Source organism: Gopherus flavomarginatus, chromosome 15 (assembly GCF_025201925.1).
Source record: "Gopherus flavomarginatus isolate rGopFla2 chromosome 15, rGopFla2.mat.asm, whole genome shotgun sequence".
NCBI classification, from domain to species: Eukaryota; Metazoa; Chordata; order Testudines; family Testudinidae; genus Gopherus; species Gopherus flavomarginatus.
In genome coordinates this window covers 15,760,140-15,779,085 of record NC_066631.1, presented here as the reverse complement: position 1 = coordinate 15,779,085, position 18,946 = coordinate 15,760,140, and the positions used below count along the sequence as shown (strand labels likewise).

Below are 18,946 nucleotides of genomic sequence, written 5' to 3'. Positions count from 1 at the left end.
TCCTATCAGCTTTTGGATGGCACAAGTTCTCATTTCAACCAGGTATACTGTACTTATGTATGGGGGGGAAGGAGGGAGGACCCAAAAAACCCAAAGATCAGTTTCCTGTATATTTTTAAAGAATATTTTGATTAATGTAGGTTATAGTCACCAATTAAAGGGTTAAACTGATAAAGTCAATTTTTAAATAATAAAATTGTAATAAGCTAATATGTATTGGTGGTTTGTAAAAAGGTAGCAATTAGTATTAAAAAGTGAAATTCCAGTCATTCTATATATGCACAATACTGTGCGACACTGGTAATACAGGGACGCAATTTAATGATTATCTTTGCATTTGTTTTTACAAGAGTCAGATGCCAGAAACAAACAAAACATTCAGTTAACTGATTTTGAAAAAAATTATGCACGTTTACAACATCAAAAGAATCAAGACAAAATATAAACCTTTGCTACTTACAATTGTTTATACAGATTAACCAAATCACAAATCTGTCACAATATAAATGTTTAATTGTTACAATATAATGATTAAGAACATACAGAAAATGATTTTTATAAAATTTTCCTTTGTTTTGTCTTTTAAACCTACCATTGTAACTAAGTTAGCTATGCAGGACTTTTGGGGTACATGACTAAGAAGGCACCAACAGTACAAAGCAAATACAAAGCAGTTTGAGTATTTTTTTTTTTTAAAAGAGTGTTCTACACTGATACAACACAAGAAAAGGCAACAATATAAGTAAATCCCCTTGAACCTTTACAAATTTGTTCTGGATTTACAAAGATACTCCAACTTTTAAATTTCTTCCAATGCATCACATAGTTTTGATCCAGCACATGCTACAAGTATCATTGTAAGCTTCATTTTACTAAATGTACACTTTTCATTATTTTAGTGTGATGTATTTCAAATCATCACCAACTAAACCATTTGAAAGACCAATGTGTTTAAAACTTACGCAAAAGGATTGTTCAGTGCCTTTTTTAAGCCACTGCATTTACAAAAATATTTTCCCTAAAATTTGAGATTGCTTGAAGACGTTGCTGTACAAATACAAAAGTACTATGCAAGGGACCCAAATCATGTGCGTACCTGTATGTCTGCAGGGACATATATTTATTTATACCATATCACTGGCTGTAAAAATCAATCAATAAGTTTATCAATAATCAGGGGGCTACAGAAACTACATTAACATAAGCAAATATATTAATAAAAGTTTATATCTACGGTATAGTTATTCAGCAGACTGTGAGAGACATGGTATAAATATACTGTAGCACATTACAGTGGCAGCAATAACAGGTTTTTCCCTCATTTGTTCACTAAAGATAACCATGCTTAACTCATCTATGGTTTCTTTTGGCCATATAATCACACCTAACTCCTGAAAGCAAATAGTGCATTACACTGTTCACCCTGTACTGTGGATTGCACACTCCAAATTTTATATACTATCTAAAATATTGATATGAGGAATTTTGATGCCAAAGTCATGAAAGCAGAGCTCAAAAAGCTTATCACCAGAGCCACCAAAACAGAATTTTCTTGTATTACATGTTTATGTATTTGCATTTATTTATTTATAAAGGCTGGAATGTTTTGGTAGTTCTGTTTACATTCCTTATATGAAAAATATCTTTACTATTAATAGGCATATCATGTGTGTCACATCAATAACAATATGCCTTTCGGTTCTCTGCTAGTCTATGGGAATTTCCAGAAATATAATCTACAAATACACAGAACAGGCAAGGAAAATCAAGCATGAAGTGATGAAATAATTCACATAACAGTGTTGTTATTATAGGCACCTTCTTTTAAAATATTCTCCAACCTGACAAAATCATGCTTCTGCAGTTGAGACAATGAGTTCAACTCAACATCATCCAATGACGCTTTGATGAAAGCAGTTAGTGGTTTCATGCCAATCTGATTCAGCAATAATAGCTAAGGAAGAAAGCGCCAAAGCACCAGATGTTAGTAAATCAAACCCATGGCTTCTCTTTTTTAGAGATTCAACTTGACAGTAAATTCGTAATACAAAAAAAAAAAATCTAATATTAAAAAGAAAATGGTTAAAAGATGAATGGGAAAAGGGGTGTATGAAACAAGCTGCCAAAGCTCTTCCTTAATAAATTAAAGTTGAGTTGTTGCAAACTAAATGTTTCAATAACAGTCTTCTTTCCATATTTTTCCAAATCAACTCCTGTAGTGACCATGAACATGCAAGTGTCCAAGCATCTAGATATAGTTTAGCTTTTAGAAACTGGGCAAGGAAAGTATTTTGGTGAAGATATAATGCGTAGAAACGTCAAAAGAGATTTTTACACTAGTATCAACAGTCAAGTGCAGTATTGTAGAAAAGTTGTTAACATAGGCTCTATACCAGCAATTCAATGATCAACTTTGCAGTGTTCTGATAATGCTCTTAATATATATTGTATGCAACGAAGATATTCATGGACCATAGGATTTTTCTAACAGAAAATGCCCTTTGAAGATGAATCCTTGTTTATTAAAAATTAGTTTTGGCAGACTAACACCTACAACAAATGAAAATTCAGAATTTTATATCTGATAAGCACCCTTATAAAATGAGAATCTAAATTAATGGCTTTCTAAATTATCTTGAAAAGCAGACAGAGAAGTACTATGAGGAAGCCTGGGATAACATACCAGCAAGCATCCTTATATACACACACTACAGTAACAAACGGCACCTGATTTCCATTCAAACGCATTATCCAAAAGGAAACCAAAAACTAATTCTTAATATTAATGTGAAGATATAAGATTTAAATTTATTTCCATGAATTACAAGTGCATTTTGTTCATATTAGCAGGCAGTCTTTATACAATCCATTCTTCATTGCTGCCAAAATAAAGTGAGAAAAGACAGCAGAGAAATAAAAAGCTAAAAATAAAACTAGTTTTCCTAAGTTATTTGTTGAATAGCATTTCAGTTGAACACAATTCAGAGGTAACAATAGATTTTTTTTCAATCATAGGCATGTGGCACTTAGACAATCATCTTTGCACAGAAAGCTTTAACAGTCATGCGAGGGCACAGTAATTATTTTAAACAAGGCAAGTTTCTCACCACAGAGAGCAGTGGGGAAAGAAAAGGAGGCACTGCACTGGAACAGAACATCTAGGAAACTCCACATTATACAATTTCAGTAACAAATACTTGAAAATATCATTAAAAGGTATACAGTTTTAAACATCATTTAGTGCTAGCTTTGTTTGGCTGTCCTAACTCAGCATTATCAGAAAAGTTTGATAGTACTTGACAAGAGAACAGTACTTCACGTCACGAGCTCACGGAGGCTTGATTACAAATCATTATAACGTAGGTTGCAAGAAATTAACTGGAGATGCCGACGTGCAGTAGTAGCAAAAGTAAATTCAAACTTTCTAATTTAAAGATGCAGTGTTTCTCTCAGCAAGAACCCTGAATTTATTCATTAAATTCAAATGTTATATAAACTAATCACCCTCATTTGCAGTGTTTCATTGGTATATATAGTAAGTAGACTGAGTTTAGTAACAGCACATTTTGGTTTCTCCGCTTACTAATGCATATGGATGCCTTCTACTAAGGAAAACATTCATAATTAGGTAAATATGCCATTGTGTTCTTTATTAATTTTTCAACACACAGTGAATAAATATATTAGTGAGCTGCCACTTTCATTCTTTTTGCATAAATCTTGTAAACACTACATATAGCATGAACTTTGGAAGTACTATACCTCCAGAATGGTACAAGTATCCACAATCATTTTAGTAAAGGCAGGGGAAATGTAGGATTTTTTTCACTACATAGGAAAAAATGTTCTAGATGGGTAGATGAATTCTGTTAAGTTGTATTCCTAGATATTCACTAATATGCTGTGTAGAATTTTTTATGTACAGAATAAAAAACCTAAATAAGTGCATAAGCAAGATTAATGCAAATGTGGCCTATGCTGTAATCCTTAATGGCGTATATACGAATGAGTTCCCATTGTGAGTAAACGGTTACTGTATAAAGGCGAAGTGCAAAAAAATTGGGATGTCACTGACTTAAAGTGCCCTGAATAGTAGCTTTCCCTAAAAAATGCCAGTGACTTCAGTAAAATCAGAAAAACATAGTTCATGGTGCAAACTTCTATGGGTTAATGAGTAATCTGCTTGGTTAATGGTACAGGAGTGAAAAGAACTACTGCATCTTTCAAACCAGAAAGCAAGCAGTTAAAGTATGGTCAGCAGTGGGTGCACTTATAGTACAGTACTGCAACAGGTCAACAATGGGCATTACGGATAAGACTATCAATAACAATTCTTCAGACTTAAAGAATTAATTGAAAGCATAAAAAGCCAAAACTACCAGTAACTGCCCTCCTGAATGGCTCAAAGGAGTTAGTGGATAAGCTGAGATAGGCCATAAGACATGACCAAAGATATAAGAACTGGGAAGAGGAACAGCAACGTTTGAGCATGCCCAGTCCTTTAAGTCCTTGTCCTACAAAAAAACAAAACATGTTTTAATGAAGAAGATCTGAACAAGAAATTGTAATTTAAGATAAGAAAAATTACCAGTGTTTCTGTATCTCATATACATTAATTCGGACTGACAAGTTGCAGCTAATCAAAAAAGTCAAAGGCAGCAGTACCAATATATTCATAAGATTTTCAAATCCCACCATCTTTTGCTCATGTTCTACAGAAGATCTCCTAGTGTTCAGACAAACTGTCTAAAAGAGAAATTTTTCAGAACTCCTAATATTAATTGATTTATTATCCACAGGAAACATGCTAAACTACCAGAAGGATGTTCTAGATTGCTGTACCTGAGATGAAAAAATATTTACAAATAATGAAAGATTAAGCGAATCGTATTTCCATACCCTCAGATCCACCAATCCAAACTGATGGAATCTTACTATCAGTACTAAAAACAGAATAGGGAGGGAGTTCAACAGGAACCAACGTTCTTAAAATGTATCACCTAACTGGAGGCAAAGCTATCCAGCTTGCAGTACTCAGTTAAAAGGCAAATATGGGGAAACTACAGTTCTGCTGAATTCTTTTAACAAGCCATTGCCTTGGGGGAATGTCCTAACATTTGCAGGACAGTCACCTGTGTAAATCTTCCACAAGGAAGTCTAGCATGTATAGCAGAGAAAACAGTTGACAATGACTACTACACAGGAAGAAGCTTTTTTCAGGTAACTGTATATTCTTTTGTGGACTGAAGAATATCAGCTACTTTTATATAGGCTGTCAATGCCAGAGACCAGGCTCAAGACAGTAGATTCTGAATCTCAGAAAATACCATAGACTTGAGAGAGAAATTTAGACTCATCAAGACCACATACATTAATTACAACAATGGGACTGGATTTGTCTTTCTGAATCATCCTTACCACTTGGCAACAGATGCACAGAAACAACTGTACAGGAAAGATGCCTCTCACTGCCACTGCCACAGATACTTGCTGGAAAATATGCAGTTTAGTGCTAAGATTGGATGTAAAAACTCTAAAAATGGGAGAAATCCATCTGGTTGACAAAGCAGAGGAAACAGGAAAGACATCAAAGGGAATGGAGTATCATTGTGAAGTTAAAATGAACTAGAAACTTACGTTAAAAACAATGGTGAAGAGTTGGACTTGCTGACAATGCTGATCATGATTGACTGGTCTGAATGGTCAGTCAGCACTGTATAAGTTTATTGTGATTATATTACTAAACTAGCTGAGGTTCATTATCATGTCAGCCAACTCCATTCTTCAAAACTCTATTCAAACAATAACATTTTTTAGTGAAGACAGGCCTTAGGTAATTCTCCTTCTCTATTAAGTGACAAGTCCTCAGCACCAATAGGTGCTTCTGGTCCATGGAGATATCAAGTTGCATTCCTCCCAACAGTGGGCATTCTTGGTGACTAGATTCCCACTTTTCCTGCTTCCCCCAACTAGCTGATAGAAATCAATTCCTATCATAGGAATTATACAAGGGCTGTTTTTTCTACTTGCTGTTTCCTGGAAGCAAAGACAACCCTCATTATCTGAAGTTCCAGGACACTGGCTGAACAAGAGACCACATTCCTCTGAGTTACTTTTCATAGCATCAATGGTTCAATGTTTAGATTACCCATTTTGCCACTAAAGCGTTCTCTGCTCTGTACAACACTCTGAAAGAGGCTCTGTTTCAGTATGCTTCTCAGTGACAGCTTAATTAGTTGGCCTGACTTCTGCCCATATAGACAGAATAGCGCAGCAGTAGCAGGCTGAAGTAAAGTTCAATACAATTTTTCTTAAATTTTTCCTACGAAGACATTTTAATTAAACTTTTTCCATAGGAGCAGGGACCTGTATTGTGATTGCCTCTCAGAAAGAACTAAAGTTGCAGAATGTGGAAGGGAGACTGGCATCATTAAGGTCTTGGAGCCACAAGTCTTTAGTTTTATTGGTAGTGAAGCCTGACTTTTCATAAAAGCTGCAACCCATTGAGGATAAGTTAATCTGAAGACACATAAATCTAGGTTTAAAGAAGGCTATTTTAACCATTTTAAAGGTATAAATGGTAGCTATGTTAATATAGTAAACAAAAACTAGAAGCCATTAAAAGAACAAAATTTCAAAATAAATTCTGTTGTACAATTGTACACAAATAACTGCCTGTTCAAGCTAGTGACCATGGTGGAAGTTAGCTTGGTTTGGAGTATAACAGTCTACATTTCCACAAAGCTCGTCACTAATTTCACACACAGTCAGTGTTCATGAAAATGATCTGGATCAACCATACGGGAAACTGAAATCCTATTTTCAGTGCAGATAAAGCACTGGTTGTGGCAGAGAAGCCAACAGTCCACACGCTTCCCTGAATCCTGACCAGCAGGGACTCCCTCTATGGATAAGGATAGTGCTCAGGCTCAATAAATCCTTGGCTTCTCTTTTGAAGCTACCAAACAAGGATGCCAGTTGTGGTGGACAGCTGTTGAAATGGATTCAGATCAATACACTCAATTTTACATAGGAGCACAGTACAGACAGTTTGAGCTGTCAAACAGACATGTTTGATCCAGAGATAAAAGTTTGTTACATGGAAGTGGAACAGAAACAATCCAAATCTTCATTCAATGGCCTATTTAAAAGTACTTTATATTATCAGTATCACAGAAAAGTTTTAGTCAAGGATTCTCTGAGTAAATCTGAATAATTTTGCAGGAAGCTGAGACTTGTAAATTTTAGGGTATCTAAAGAAAGTTTTACATCAATATACTTTACGCCTATTAAAAAGGGAAAAAAAAAAAAAAGAGGATCATTACAAAATAAGTCCAGGCGAGGAAAGATGTAGATAAAGGAGAGTGGGCAAGACTTTATAAGCAAGTTACACGTGAGGTGGATTGTTCCTGCAAATTTCAGTTGTTGGTTTTTTTTTTGTTTGTTTGTTTTTGGGGGGGGGGGGGTTAATGTATTTTTAAAAAATTGCCATTGGAGAGAGTGAATAGCAATCAGCACAAAAATACTTTGATCTTAATGATTTATACAATCTTCATTTAATCAAAATGAAAATATAAAATCTTTTAGATGCCTTTGTGAATTATGTACTCAAATATTTTGGAGTTATTTTCAAACAAATTGGGATGACTATCAATAAAACGTTCTTGTTGTGTTTAGGTCAATGATTTCTCCTCTTTACATTATATTACAACAATGGAAACATTAAATGTTTATTTAAAAATAGAAACAACCTAGAACAAGTTTTTGAAATATTTTAAGTTTACATTGATATTATGTTTTAAGAGATCTTTTGAACAACATTTGAATATCAGTGCTGCCATAGCTTTTGTTCAAGCAACCACCATTTCAATTTCACTGTCAATCTTCAAATGTAATCTACAAATTGAATAAAAAGCAGGTCAGAAATTGCTTGAATTCCCAGTAGGCATTTTAACATTGCAGAGAAAATTAAACCCATTTGTTTAAAACACTATGGCTGAGGTCAAATCAGTACTCTAAAAGCAATAACTAGATGTTAAGGGGTTGCTTTACAATAGTAATGAAATGACAAGCTATGAGTTTTGCATTAATGATAACTACATAAAGTTCTATCAATTCCTCTATCTCTTTTACATGGTTCATTATGATTATGGCGTTATGTACCTATGCACAATTTAAGATCGATATCCTGGCTGGAATCTAGCAGTTTCCTCAAAAATTAGTTCTTTCAGTTTTTCCTTCGGCAAGTCATCCAATTCCATGTCAAACTTGAAAGGTGCTTCAGCTACAGGCTTTAAAAAAAAAAACGACAGTATTTTTTTTAAAAACAGAAAATGTTAAGACAGCAAATAGTTTGAAGTGGGTAGCATAAACGTCTCTTGATTAATTTTTATATACCAAGATTTAAATAATTTCTTAGTGAACAGCTATTCAAAACTTAAAACATATTGAAATATCTGAGTAAGTGAAAGCTTGTAGCTGAGTAGCTACCTGAAGACAAATTCCAGAGAGACACTTAACCTTCCATTATAAACCTAATTTTGACTTTCACTCTGCCCTATGTCACCAAAACTAAACTAATCTTTCTGAAATTTCATTGGCAAGGTCTTACGCCAAGGTAGACTTTTTTCTGGAAAGTCTAAGGCAAATCTCAGTTACCTTGTTTCCCACCCCCACGCCTCGGAGGCATGGTAGTTCATTATGGCATAATAGTTCATAACAGGGGTCTTAGGTCTTTTTTCCTACTGTCTACCCAATGTTTTTTTCATTTTACATCTAGAGAACGTGACAACACAATGGAAAAAAATCTAAAATAAATGGAAGTGGGAAAGTCACAGGAGACATGAGATTTCAAAAAAGTTAATCCAACTTTTTCCAAGCATTAAATATAAATTCTAAATTAGGATTGAAGTTAAATAGATACTCCATAATGAAAAGTTAGTAAGACAACATTTCTCTAAATACAAGCAAATTTGCTTTTATTATAGCAAGATTAAACCTGCATATATACTACACACACTATGAAATGTGGTCACAAACAAGGCACCATCCAATAAGACTTTCATAGTAAAATGAGTGAAAATAACAAAAAATCTAACAATCCTTTTGTTGCTTTTAAATTTTTTGTTTTGTTTTGACAGAAGGAAATACAGACACTACCTTGAAGGGAAACTTTAAACTCAATTTGCAAGTACTCAACTAAACAATGAAATAGCAAGGGATTTAGTTAAGTGTCATTTATGGTTCTGTTTCTGTAACTATACTTTAACACAAGCCCAATATAATTTTAAATTTAGGGTTTGATTTGTCAGTGTTTTTCCATTGTCTAATAAAATCATGCCTAAGTGTGACCAGACTCATGTAGTATCTAAAGATTTCTGACGAACTTTCAAATTTAGGTTCCCAGAATTAATCTACTAAATCCATACTAAAATCCCTAAACAAATATGCAATTTAAAATACCCACGCTGTAAAATTTTAGCTTAACTAAATTACTCGCTATTTATCTGCAACCAAATATGGCTGTTCTAAAGTCCCAAAGGGAACTGCAATCCAAATATTTCCTGGTATAAGCATTGCGATTTTTTTATATACACAGTGTACACAAATTGTAACAATTTTTAATATAGAACTGATTTATATAACTATTGGCAATTTTTCAAGATCCAACTATACAAACTGTATCCTTAAAAGGGATTCTCTGATTTCTTGTACAATCATCTACAATATTTATGTTAAAAATCCTTTACCTCATCACTTGGATCATAATACTGCTCCAGGTATGGATGGGCCAAAGCTTGCTCCACTTCAATTCTCTTGTGAGGATTAAAGGTCAACATTTTATCCAACAAATCAAGTGCTAAGAGGAGAAATAATTTTTTAGACAAAAAGTCAACATATGCTGAAAGTTCTATTATATTAAAAATAATACAATGACTGGTATTTGAGGTCTAACACAAATATTGCCCTTTGTTTTAAATGCTAATTGTAGTGTGAAGATGTTTCAGCTTACCCATAATAGGAGCAGAAGACTAGCCAATGTAGTTAACAGGAATGCCAAAATTTTTATTTTATTACCCTTTCCATATCCAAGTTCCTATTCTCTGATCATTGATTTCCTGTTCACATTGAGAGTTCTCAGAATGTATTAGGATTGCAACATTCATAATACCATAGGCCAGTACTAGAATAAGGAATCAGTGGGGTAGCTGTGTTTGTCGCTTTCTACAGATCCAGACTAAAGGTACGTCTACACTACGGGATTATTCCGATTTTACATAAACCGGTTTTGTAAAACAGATTGTATAAAGTCGAGTGCACGCGGCCACACTAAGCACATTAATTCGGTGGTGCGTGTCCATGTACTGAGGCTAGCGTCGATTTCTGGAGTGTTGCACAGTGGGTAGCTATCCCATAGCTATCCCATAGTTCCCGCAGTCTCCCCCGCCCATTGGAATTCTGGGTTGAGATCCCAATACATGATGGTGCAAAAATAGTGTTGCGGGTGATTCTGGGTAAAAGTCATCACTCATTCCTTCCTTCGTGAAAACAATGGCAGACAATCATTTTGTGCACTTTTTCCCTGGATTGGTCTGGCAGACGCCATAGCATGGCAACCATGGAGCCCGTTTTGCCTTTTGTCACTGTCACCGTATGTGTACTGGACGCTGCTGACAGAGGCGGTACTGCAGTGCTACAAAGCAGCATTCATTTGCCTTTGCAAGATAGCAGAGATGGTTATTAGTTGTTCTGTACCGTCTGCCATGTCATTGTAAATTGGCGATGAGATGATGGTTATCAGTCGTTCTGTACCGTCTGCTGCTGTCATGGGTGCCACTGGCTGAGGTCGGCCGGGGGCGCAAAGACAAAAATGGGAATGACCCCCCAGGTCATTCCCTCCTTTATGTTCTATCTAAAAATAGAGTCAGTCCTGCCTAGAATATGGGGCAAGCGTGCTAGAGAACCAGTGTACTAGAGAGCACAGCCGCTCCGTGTTAGATCCCACAGAAATGATAAGCTGCATGCCATTCTAGGGGGTGCCCCTGCAACAACTCCACCCATTGCTTCCCTGCTCCCCCAACCCTCCTGGGCTACCGTTGCAGTGTCTCCCCCATTTGTGTGATGAAGTAATAAAGAATGCAGGAATAAGAAACACTGACTTGTTAGTGAGATAAAATGAGGGGGAGGCAGCCTCCAGCTGCTATGATAGTCTAGGCAGGACAGAATCTTTTCTTTAGACATGAAAGGAGGGGGCTGATGAAGCTCAGCCCCCAGTTGCTATGATGAAGACGGTTACCAGCCATTCTGTACCATCTACTGGGAGTCATTCCTATTTTTACCCAGGCGCTCCCAGCCGACCTCACCTGAGGCCAGACAGGAGCACTCACGGGCTGATGACGACGATGGATAGCAGTCATATTGTACCGTCTGCCACCGGGGAGGGGAAGGGAGAGGGTGCTGCTGTTCAGTGCCGCAGCATCACGTCTACCAGCAGCATGCAGTAGACAGAGTGACATATAAAAAAGTCAAGAAATGATTTTTTTCCCTTTTCTTTCACGGGAGGGGGGATAAATTGATAAGCTATACCCTGAACCACCCCGGACAATGTGTTTGATCCTACAGGCATTGGGAGCTCAGCCAATAATGCAAATGCTTTTCGGAGACTGTGGGGACTGTGGGATAGCTGGAGTCCTCAATACCTCCTCCCTCCCTCCATGAGCGCCCATGTGATTCTTTGGCTTTCCGTTACACCTGTCACGCAGCACTATGCTGAGTCCCTGCTGTGGCCTCTGTCTGGAGATTTTTTTCAAATGCTTTGGCATTTCGTCTTCTGGAATGGAGCTCTGACAGAACAGATTTGCCTCCCCATACAGCCATCAGATCCAGTATCTCCCGTATGCCCCATGCTGGAGCTCTTTTTGGATTTGGGACTGCATCGCCACCCGTGCTCATCAGAGCTCCACGCTGGGCAAACAGGAAATGAAATTCAAAAGTTCACGGGGCTTTTCCTGTCTACCTGGCCAGTGCTTCCGAGTTCAGATTGCTGTCCAGAGCGGACACAACAGTGCACAGTGGGATACCGCCTGGAGGCCAATACCGTCGATCTGCGGCCACACTAACCCTAATCCAATATGGTAATACCGATTTCAGCGCTACTCCTCTCGTCGGGGAGGAGTACAGAAACCGGTTTAAAGAGCCCTTTATATTGATATAAAGGGCTCGTTGTGTGGACGGGTGCAGCATTAAATCGGTTTAATGCTGCTAAAATCGGTATAAACGCATAGTGTAGACCAGGCCTAAGAGTCCTGTGGCACCTTATAGACTAACAGACATATTGGAGCATAAGCTTTCGTGTGTGAATACCCACTTCGTCAGATGCAGAAGTGGGTATTCATCCACAAAAGCTGTGTCTGACGAAGTGGGTATTCACCCACGAAAGCTTATGCTCCAATATGTCTGTTAGTCTATAAGGTGCCACAGGACTCTGTCGCTTTTTACAGAATAAGGAATGTGTCTCTAGGGATTCAGGAAGTCAACTTTATTCAGCACTGAATTCTTGAAGTCTTCCCCTCTCCGCCCACCAATGTCTTAGAAGCACAGATCAATGGTTTTATGGACTTTATAAACCTAGCACATTCTGTACCGCTCAGAGTGAGTGAAAGTCAACGAACACAGAACAACCACTGTGGAGACATGCAAAACAAAGGGATAAAAAAACCTGGGTCTTAACTATAAATTTCTTCTGTAAAACAGTATGTCTGAATTCTGTATGCGAGTGGGTCCTAACCCTGAAGGAATGTTAAGGCAATTAGAACTGAATTATATGGCAGGCAACATTAGAAATTCCTACCAACTGTATTTCAGACTAACTTAAATAGCTGGTGAAACTATAAAAACTGGTTAATCTAAATACTAATCCTTTGGTAACACAGGCCCAGCGTGCTTTCCACTTATCCAGTTCTCTTCTCGAAACTATGGTTCAGAGTCCTGATCTGAGGGTGAACCAGGAATTGACCAACATTGGTTCGATGAAAAATGTACACGTAATGACCAAATTTTTCTCATAATTGCTCTGGCAATTATGTGTATGTGGGATGTAACCAGCAGGATTCAACAATAGGGAGAGAAAGAATCAAGTAGTCTCTCTACAAAACTCATTTTAGGACTTTTACCAAATGAGTCAGATAAGTCAAGCTTAATGTTTGGTAAACATATGGATTGAAAGATGTAGCAGTTTTGCTTATTTCCATAATTAGTGCATGTCAGCAATCTTATGAAGCATGCTTTGAGCTCTAGTGAAGGATAGTTCCTTGTTGATTGAATGTCTCTCATATACATATAGTTTGTAGTTCATCTGGTCACTTTGTCATTAGCTACTTTCTTTCCTTTACATGAAGTGAATTGGATAGACTGAAGTTCAATTGCCCATACTACATCTGAGTTACCAACATTTTGGAGGATGTGATTAACTGGACCAACGTATAGACTTCTGTCCTGAGTTGTACTAGGATATTGGGCTAGAACATTTCTAGAGTTCCTTTGTGCATAATTGTCCTTGTGAAATATACCTCATCCACTACTAAGAATATTTAACTCAGACACCCTTCTGGCAAAACTTAGGGGAGCCAGAGTCCACCTTCATAGGGGATTAGCGCGGACTTGTAAACCTAGACTTAAGTTCTAAAATGGACACAATCTCAACCAGCTATTGTACTGTGTTCCATTTTAGGATCCTAGCCCCACACAGATGCCTGGAAAACGCTCTTTCCTGTACCATCTGATTATTGTATTCAGAGCTGTTAACCATAACCCACAGTAACTCAGTTTCCAGCCTGCTGACACTATCCCACAGAAATTTAAGTCTGTGGTCTGGAGGGTTCGGAGATTCCTTCTGCACTCTGCGAACTTATGCTGAATCTAACCTACATCCACAAGGATGCAACTGATTATTTCCTACTTTGCCCTCCAGATTTTAGAACCATGTCAGTTATCTGCCTAAACAAAAATCCTTGACTTTCCAATATTACCTTTAAAGTAGCTAGACTGCTAAACTTATGTAGAATGAGTCTGGATGGCAAATTGGTCTCAGCAGTGGTAAATACAACCATCAAGTTGTTTACCATTAAACACTTTTTTTGGAGCAGAACCTACCCTGCCTGGTCATTGTCAGATGAGAGTAACATCTCTTCATTTTAAGACTTCTTAAACTGATGGAGACTTGGATAGCAGCTGCTATGCCGAGATCTGCCCGAGCCTGCGTTCCCTCATTTAAAGTAAATATTTGCTTTGCTGTTTTGGGATGATGCAAAATGAGTATAACTTGGGGTCTTCTAGAATGGATCTTATCCTTTGTAAGGTCTCATTCAAGTCCTAGTCCCTTGATTTGTGGATTACCTGCTCTACTAATCTGTTCTGTAGTTTAATCTGCCTTTTAGGACACAGTATTTCTTCTGCTTCCTGCATTAGAAACTGACTTCTTCTTCTGTTTACTTATATATCCTTGAAGTTGTCAGGTATGCCTGAAATCATGATAGAGCCTTGCTGCCGGTAGCTCCATCCCGTTTCTAGTTCTTCTGTTCTTGTGATTGCTTCACATCTCTTGAACTGTGTGCAAGGTTGGCACCCATTGTTACAGTTTCCTTCACTGAGATTTGGGAGTGGAAACTGCATAATCTGCTGCTCTGATGGCTAGTCTGAAGAGGAGTGTACTGGCAGCGAAGCAGCTATTCCTTTTTCCAGATGCTCTTAAGATGGATCTTAAAGGTCAAAATGAACCAATGCAGTTTTTTCAAGTGAAGAAACGCCCAGGAATGCTGAGGGAAAAAACTTCCGGCATCAGTGCATGTGGCGAGCACACACACCTAATATGGAATGGACACAAACAAGTACTCTAAGAAGAAAACTTCATTCTGTCAATGCATCTCTATCTTGAAAGAGAAAACACAATACAATATTTAAGGTATTTTTAAGATGCCTATCACTTTGGTAACTAAGAAGTTCTAGGTTGGACAAAATCTGCCAATCTTATCAAACTGTACAATGATTTTGTGATACACACAAACATCCAACAGGAACAGAGACGAGATTACCAAAATCCTTTTAATTTGTGACCTCCAATAAGTTCAAAATTGAACTGGGGTCTCTGGGTTCAAATTCAATCCCAACACTTAGACAACTAACAATTTTAACGCCTTGATAATGGAAAATTGGGATTTCCATTTTATATATTGAAGTCAACTTCATTGCAACTAATTTTGAGAAATATGGACTGCTACAGACAATGAGTTTAAAAAGGAGGTTGTCGTCGTCATCATCACGTTCCTATTACGCCTCTAGTGTTTAGGGCAGTGACGAAGCTCCTCCACTCCTGTCTGTTTCTGGCAAATCTTTCAATGGTTCCCCAGCTGTGCCCCAGGTTTTTCAGCTCAGCTTCCACAGCTCTTCGCCATGTTGTTTTCGGATAGCCTTGTTTTCGCTTGCTTTCAGGTGTCCATCTTATTGCTACTCTGGTGATGGAATCAGTTTCCATCTGAAGCACATGACAGATCCATCTCCAGTGCCTCCTGGCAATGATGGCACTCAGATCCTCTTGGCTGCATTGTGTCAATAGATCTTGATTTGATATTGTTCTGGGACAAAAGATACGGAGGATTTTTCTGAGGCAGGTTATATAGAATGAAGACAGTTTGGATATGTCATACTTTCTCATTCCTCAACATTCTGCACTATAAAGTAGTGTTGAAAGTATGCAGCTCTGATAAATCTTGAGTTTGGTTTTGATGTTGTATTCTGATGATTTCCAGACTGTATATAAGCTCCTGAAGGTGTTTCCTGGCTTTATTGATTTTGTTCCGGATATCCTGGCTTGTTCCACTGTCCTGGCTGATGGTACTGCCCAAGTATGTGGATGTTTCTACACTGATGAGAACATGATCCTTTATCCGTACTGGTGATGGTGAAGCAATATTAAAGGTCATGATATCCGTCTTACTGATTTTCAGTCCAATTTGCTGGATGAATGCATAGAGTCAAATTGTTTTTTCTTGTACATGGTATTGGGTATGCGATAGGAGAGAGACATCATCTGCGAAGTCCAGGTCTTCACAGGATGAGAAGTGTTTCCATTTAATGCCTCTTGGCATGTCTTCTGTTGTACACTGCATTACCCAGTCGATGGCAATGTTGAAGAGGAGTGCAGACATGACACACCCTGACGTACTCCTGTTTTGACTTCAAAACTGAGCTCACTGTGATCAAAACTGTAAAGCATGTAAAGTCGAAACAGAAGCTTTTGATTATATGGAAAGGAATTCCATATGCCCGCAGAATGTGCCATAGGCTGGTCGTGTGAATGCTATCAAAAGCCTTCTCAAAGTCTATGAAATTTATGTAGAGTTGCCGATGCCATTCTAAGCTCTGTTCTATTATGTTTCGTAGAGTCAAGATCTGGTTTGTGTATCCACAACCTTTCCAAAAACCAGATTGCTCTTTTCTGAGAATGCTATCAACTGCCTCTGATATATGCTGGACTATGATCTTACACAATACTTTGCTTGGCCAGATAAAAGCGTGATACCACACCAGTTATTACAATCACTGAGAGTTCCTTTCTTTGGTATCTTCATTATAACCCCATTGGTTCGCTCATCTGGCACTTTTCCCCTTTCCCAAACTGATGTAAATACAGGCGAGTCTCATCTTACACTGGGGTTACGTTCTGCTGTCAGCACGTAAAAAGAAAATCGCATATAGTCAAAATTACATTCAATGTAATGGTGGGCGGAATCGCCCACACTACAGGTACAGTATTTAAATTGTTATTTTTCCCGTTTTTTGTTTTTGCCGATTGCACAAAACTGAATTCGCGCATGTTAAATGTGCGTTAAGATGAGACTCGCCTGTAGAGGGGCCAGGATAGATGATGCTAATCCAGGATTAAAAAGGAGGTAAAAGTTTATTAAAAAAACCGAAGTGTCATGCTTATCTATAATTTTAAAATGAGATTTTTTCCAAAGCAGTTTAAGCAATTTGTATGCCAAATTCTCATTAACTTTACTAGGAACTGGTGTACAAATCCCTAAGCAGTTCTGAAAATCCCACCATTGGTTGCTTTTTGTGCTGTTTTCCATCTTTAAAAAAAATCAAGACAAATGTAATGGAGCAAAAATATAAAATACCTTTGGGGTCTGCATTTGGAAACAGCCTGTTCCATGGTACTTTATTTTTGTGTGGCAGAGAAAGCAAGTAGTTTCTGGCCTTTACATTGATTATACAATTCAAGTCTTCTTGAGAAGGAGATCCAAGTATACCTAAAAAAATACAAAATAATTTCATTCATATGGAAAGTACATTGAAACGGCCACATTACAAGCTTTTGATAATACTCAAAGATTTCTACTTTTACTCTATTACTGCTGCTCAGATTTATTTTTAGAAAAAGTGATAGATGAAGTAATTTGATATAAATAGCTTTCACAAACAATTGTGATCAAGTTTCATCCTCACTCACAGACATATTTTTATATTAGACTTGTATCAGTCTGTGATGGAAAACTGATTTTTGATCAGCTTATAGAAAAATAAGTACTACCAAATATGAAATGAGCTACATTTGAGTCTCAACAAGTGAACTAAAAATTAATCTACATTTTTATTTTGTAATATTCAATTTAATATCATCATCAATACAATAAAGAAGAGATCATCTCTTCATTTTCCAGAGAAGTTATTTGAGACTTAAAGAAGTGGCCTGGACTGTTCACTTAGTAGAGCGATACTGTATAAACCCTTTATTATAAAAGACGGTTACTCACCTTTGTAACTGTTGTTCTTCGAGATGTGTTGCTCATCATTCCAGTTAGGTGTGCGCGTGCCGCGTGCACGCTCGGAGACTTTTTACCCTAGCAACACTCGGTGGGCCAGCAGGTCGCCCCCTGGAGTGGCGCCGGCATGGCGCCTGATATATACCCCTACTGGCCCACCCGCTCCTCAGTTCCTTCTTGCCGGCTACTCCGACAGTGGGGAAGGAGGGCGGGTGTGGAATGGATATGAGCAACACATCTCGAAGAACAACAGTTACAAAGGTGAGTAACCGTCTTTTCTTCTTCGAGTGCTTGCTCATATCCATTCCAGTTAGGTGATTCCCAAGCCTTACCTAGGCGGTGGGGTCGGAGTGAGACGTTGCGGACTGCAAAACCGCTGCGCCAAAAGTGGCATCGTCTCTAGCTTGCTGTACCAGCGCATAGTGTGATGCGAAGGTGTGCACAGAAGACCATGTGGCCGCACGGCAGATTTCCTGTATGGGGACATGAGCCAAAAACGCGGCCGAGGAAGCCTGAGCCCTGGTAGAATGGGCGGTCAGGGGTCCCGTTGGCACCCTGGCCAAATCGTAACATGTCCTGATGCAGGACGTGACCCAGGATGCGATATGCTGGGAGGAGATTGCCATGCCTCTCATGCGTTCTGCTACTGCCACAAACAATTGTGGTGAACGCCGGAAGGGTTTTGTTCTCTCAATGTAGAACGCGAGAGCTCTTCGGACGTCCAAGGAGTGGAGCTGTTGCTCTCTTCGGGATGAATGCGGCTTTGGGTAAAAGACTGGCAGGAAGATGTCTTGGTTAATATGGAAGGCGGAAACGACCTTAGGGAGGAACGCCGGGTGCGGTTGCAGCTGTACCTTGTCCTTATGGAACACCGTGTACGGAGGGTCCACGGTCAGAGCCCGAAGCTCCGAGACTCGCCGGGCTGACGTAATAGCGACTAGGAAGGCCACCTTCCAGGATAGGTACAGCAGCGAGCATGTGGCTAAGGGCTCGAAGGGGGGCGCCATGAGCCTGGTTAGAACCAGGTTCAGGTCCCAAGTAGGGGTAGGCCGTTTGACCTGGGGGTAGAGCCGCTCCAGGCCCTTGATAAATCTTGACACCACTGGGTGAGAAAAGACGGACTT

General features: G+C 38.4%; 1 protein-coding gene across 1 annotated transcript in view; it reads right to left on the bottom strand.

The window, feature by feature from the left end:
- Window positions 1–304: 304 nt before the first annotated feature.
- Window positions 305–18,946, bottom strand: part of MAPK1 (mitogen-activated protein kinase 1) — a 51,753-nt gene continuing 33,111 nt past the window's right edge. Inside the window, exons 6-9 of the mRNA XM_050924000.1 lie at window positions 17,178–17,309; window positions 9,750–9,859; window positions 8,164–8,291; window positions 305–4,514 (exon numbers count right to left, since the gene is read on the bottom strand). Of these exons, the coding sequence (XP_050779957.1) occupies window positions 8,175–8,291; window positions 9,750–9,859; window positions 17,178–17,309 (359 nt within the window). The 3' untranslated portion in view covers window positions 305–4,514; window positions 8,164–8,174. The remainder of the gene's footprint in view (window positions 4,515–8,163; window positions 8,292–9,749; window positions 9,860–17,177; window positions 17,310–18,946) is intronic.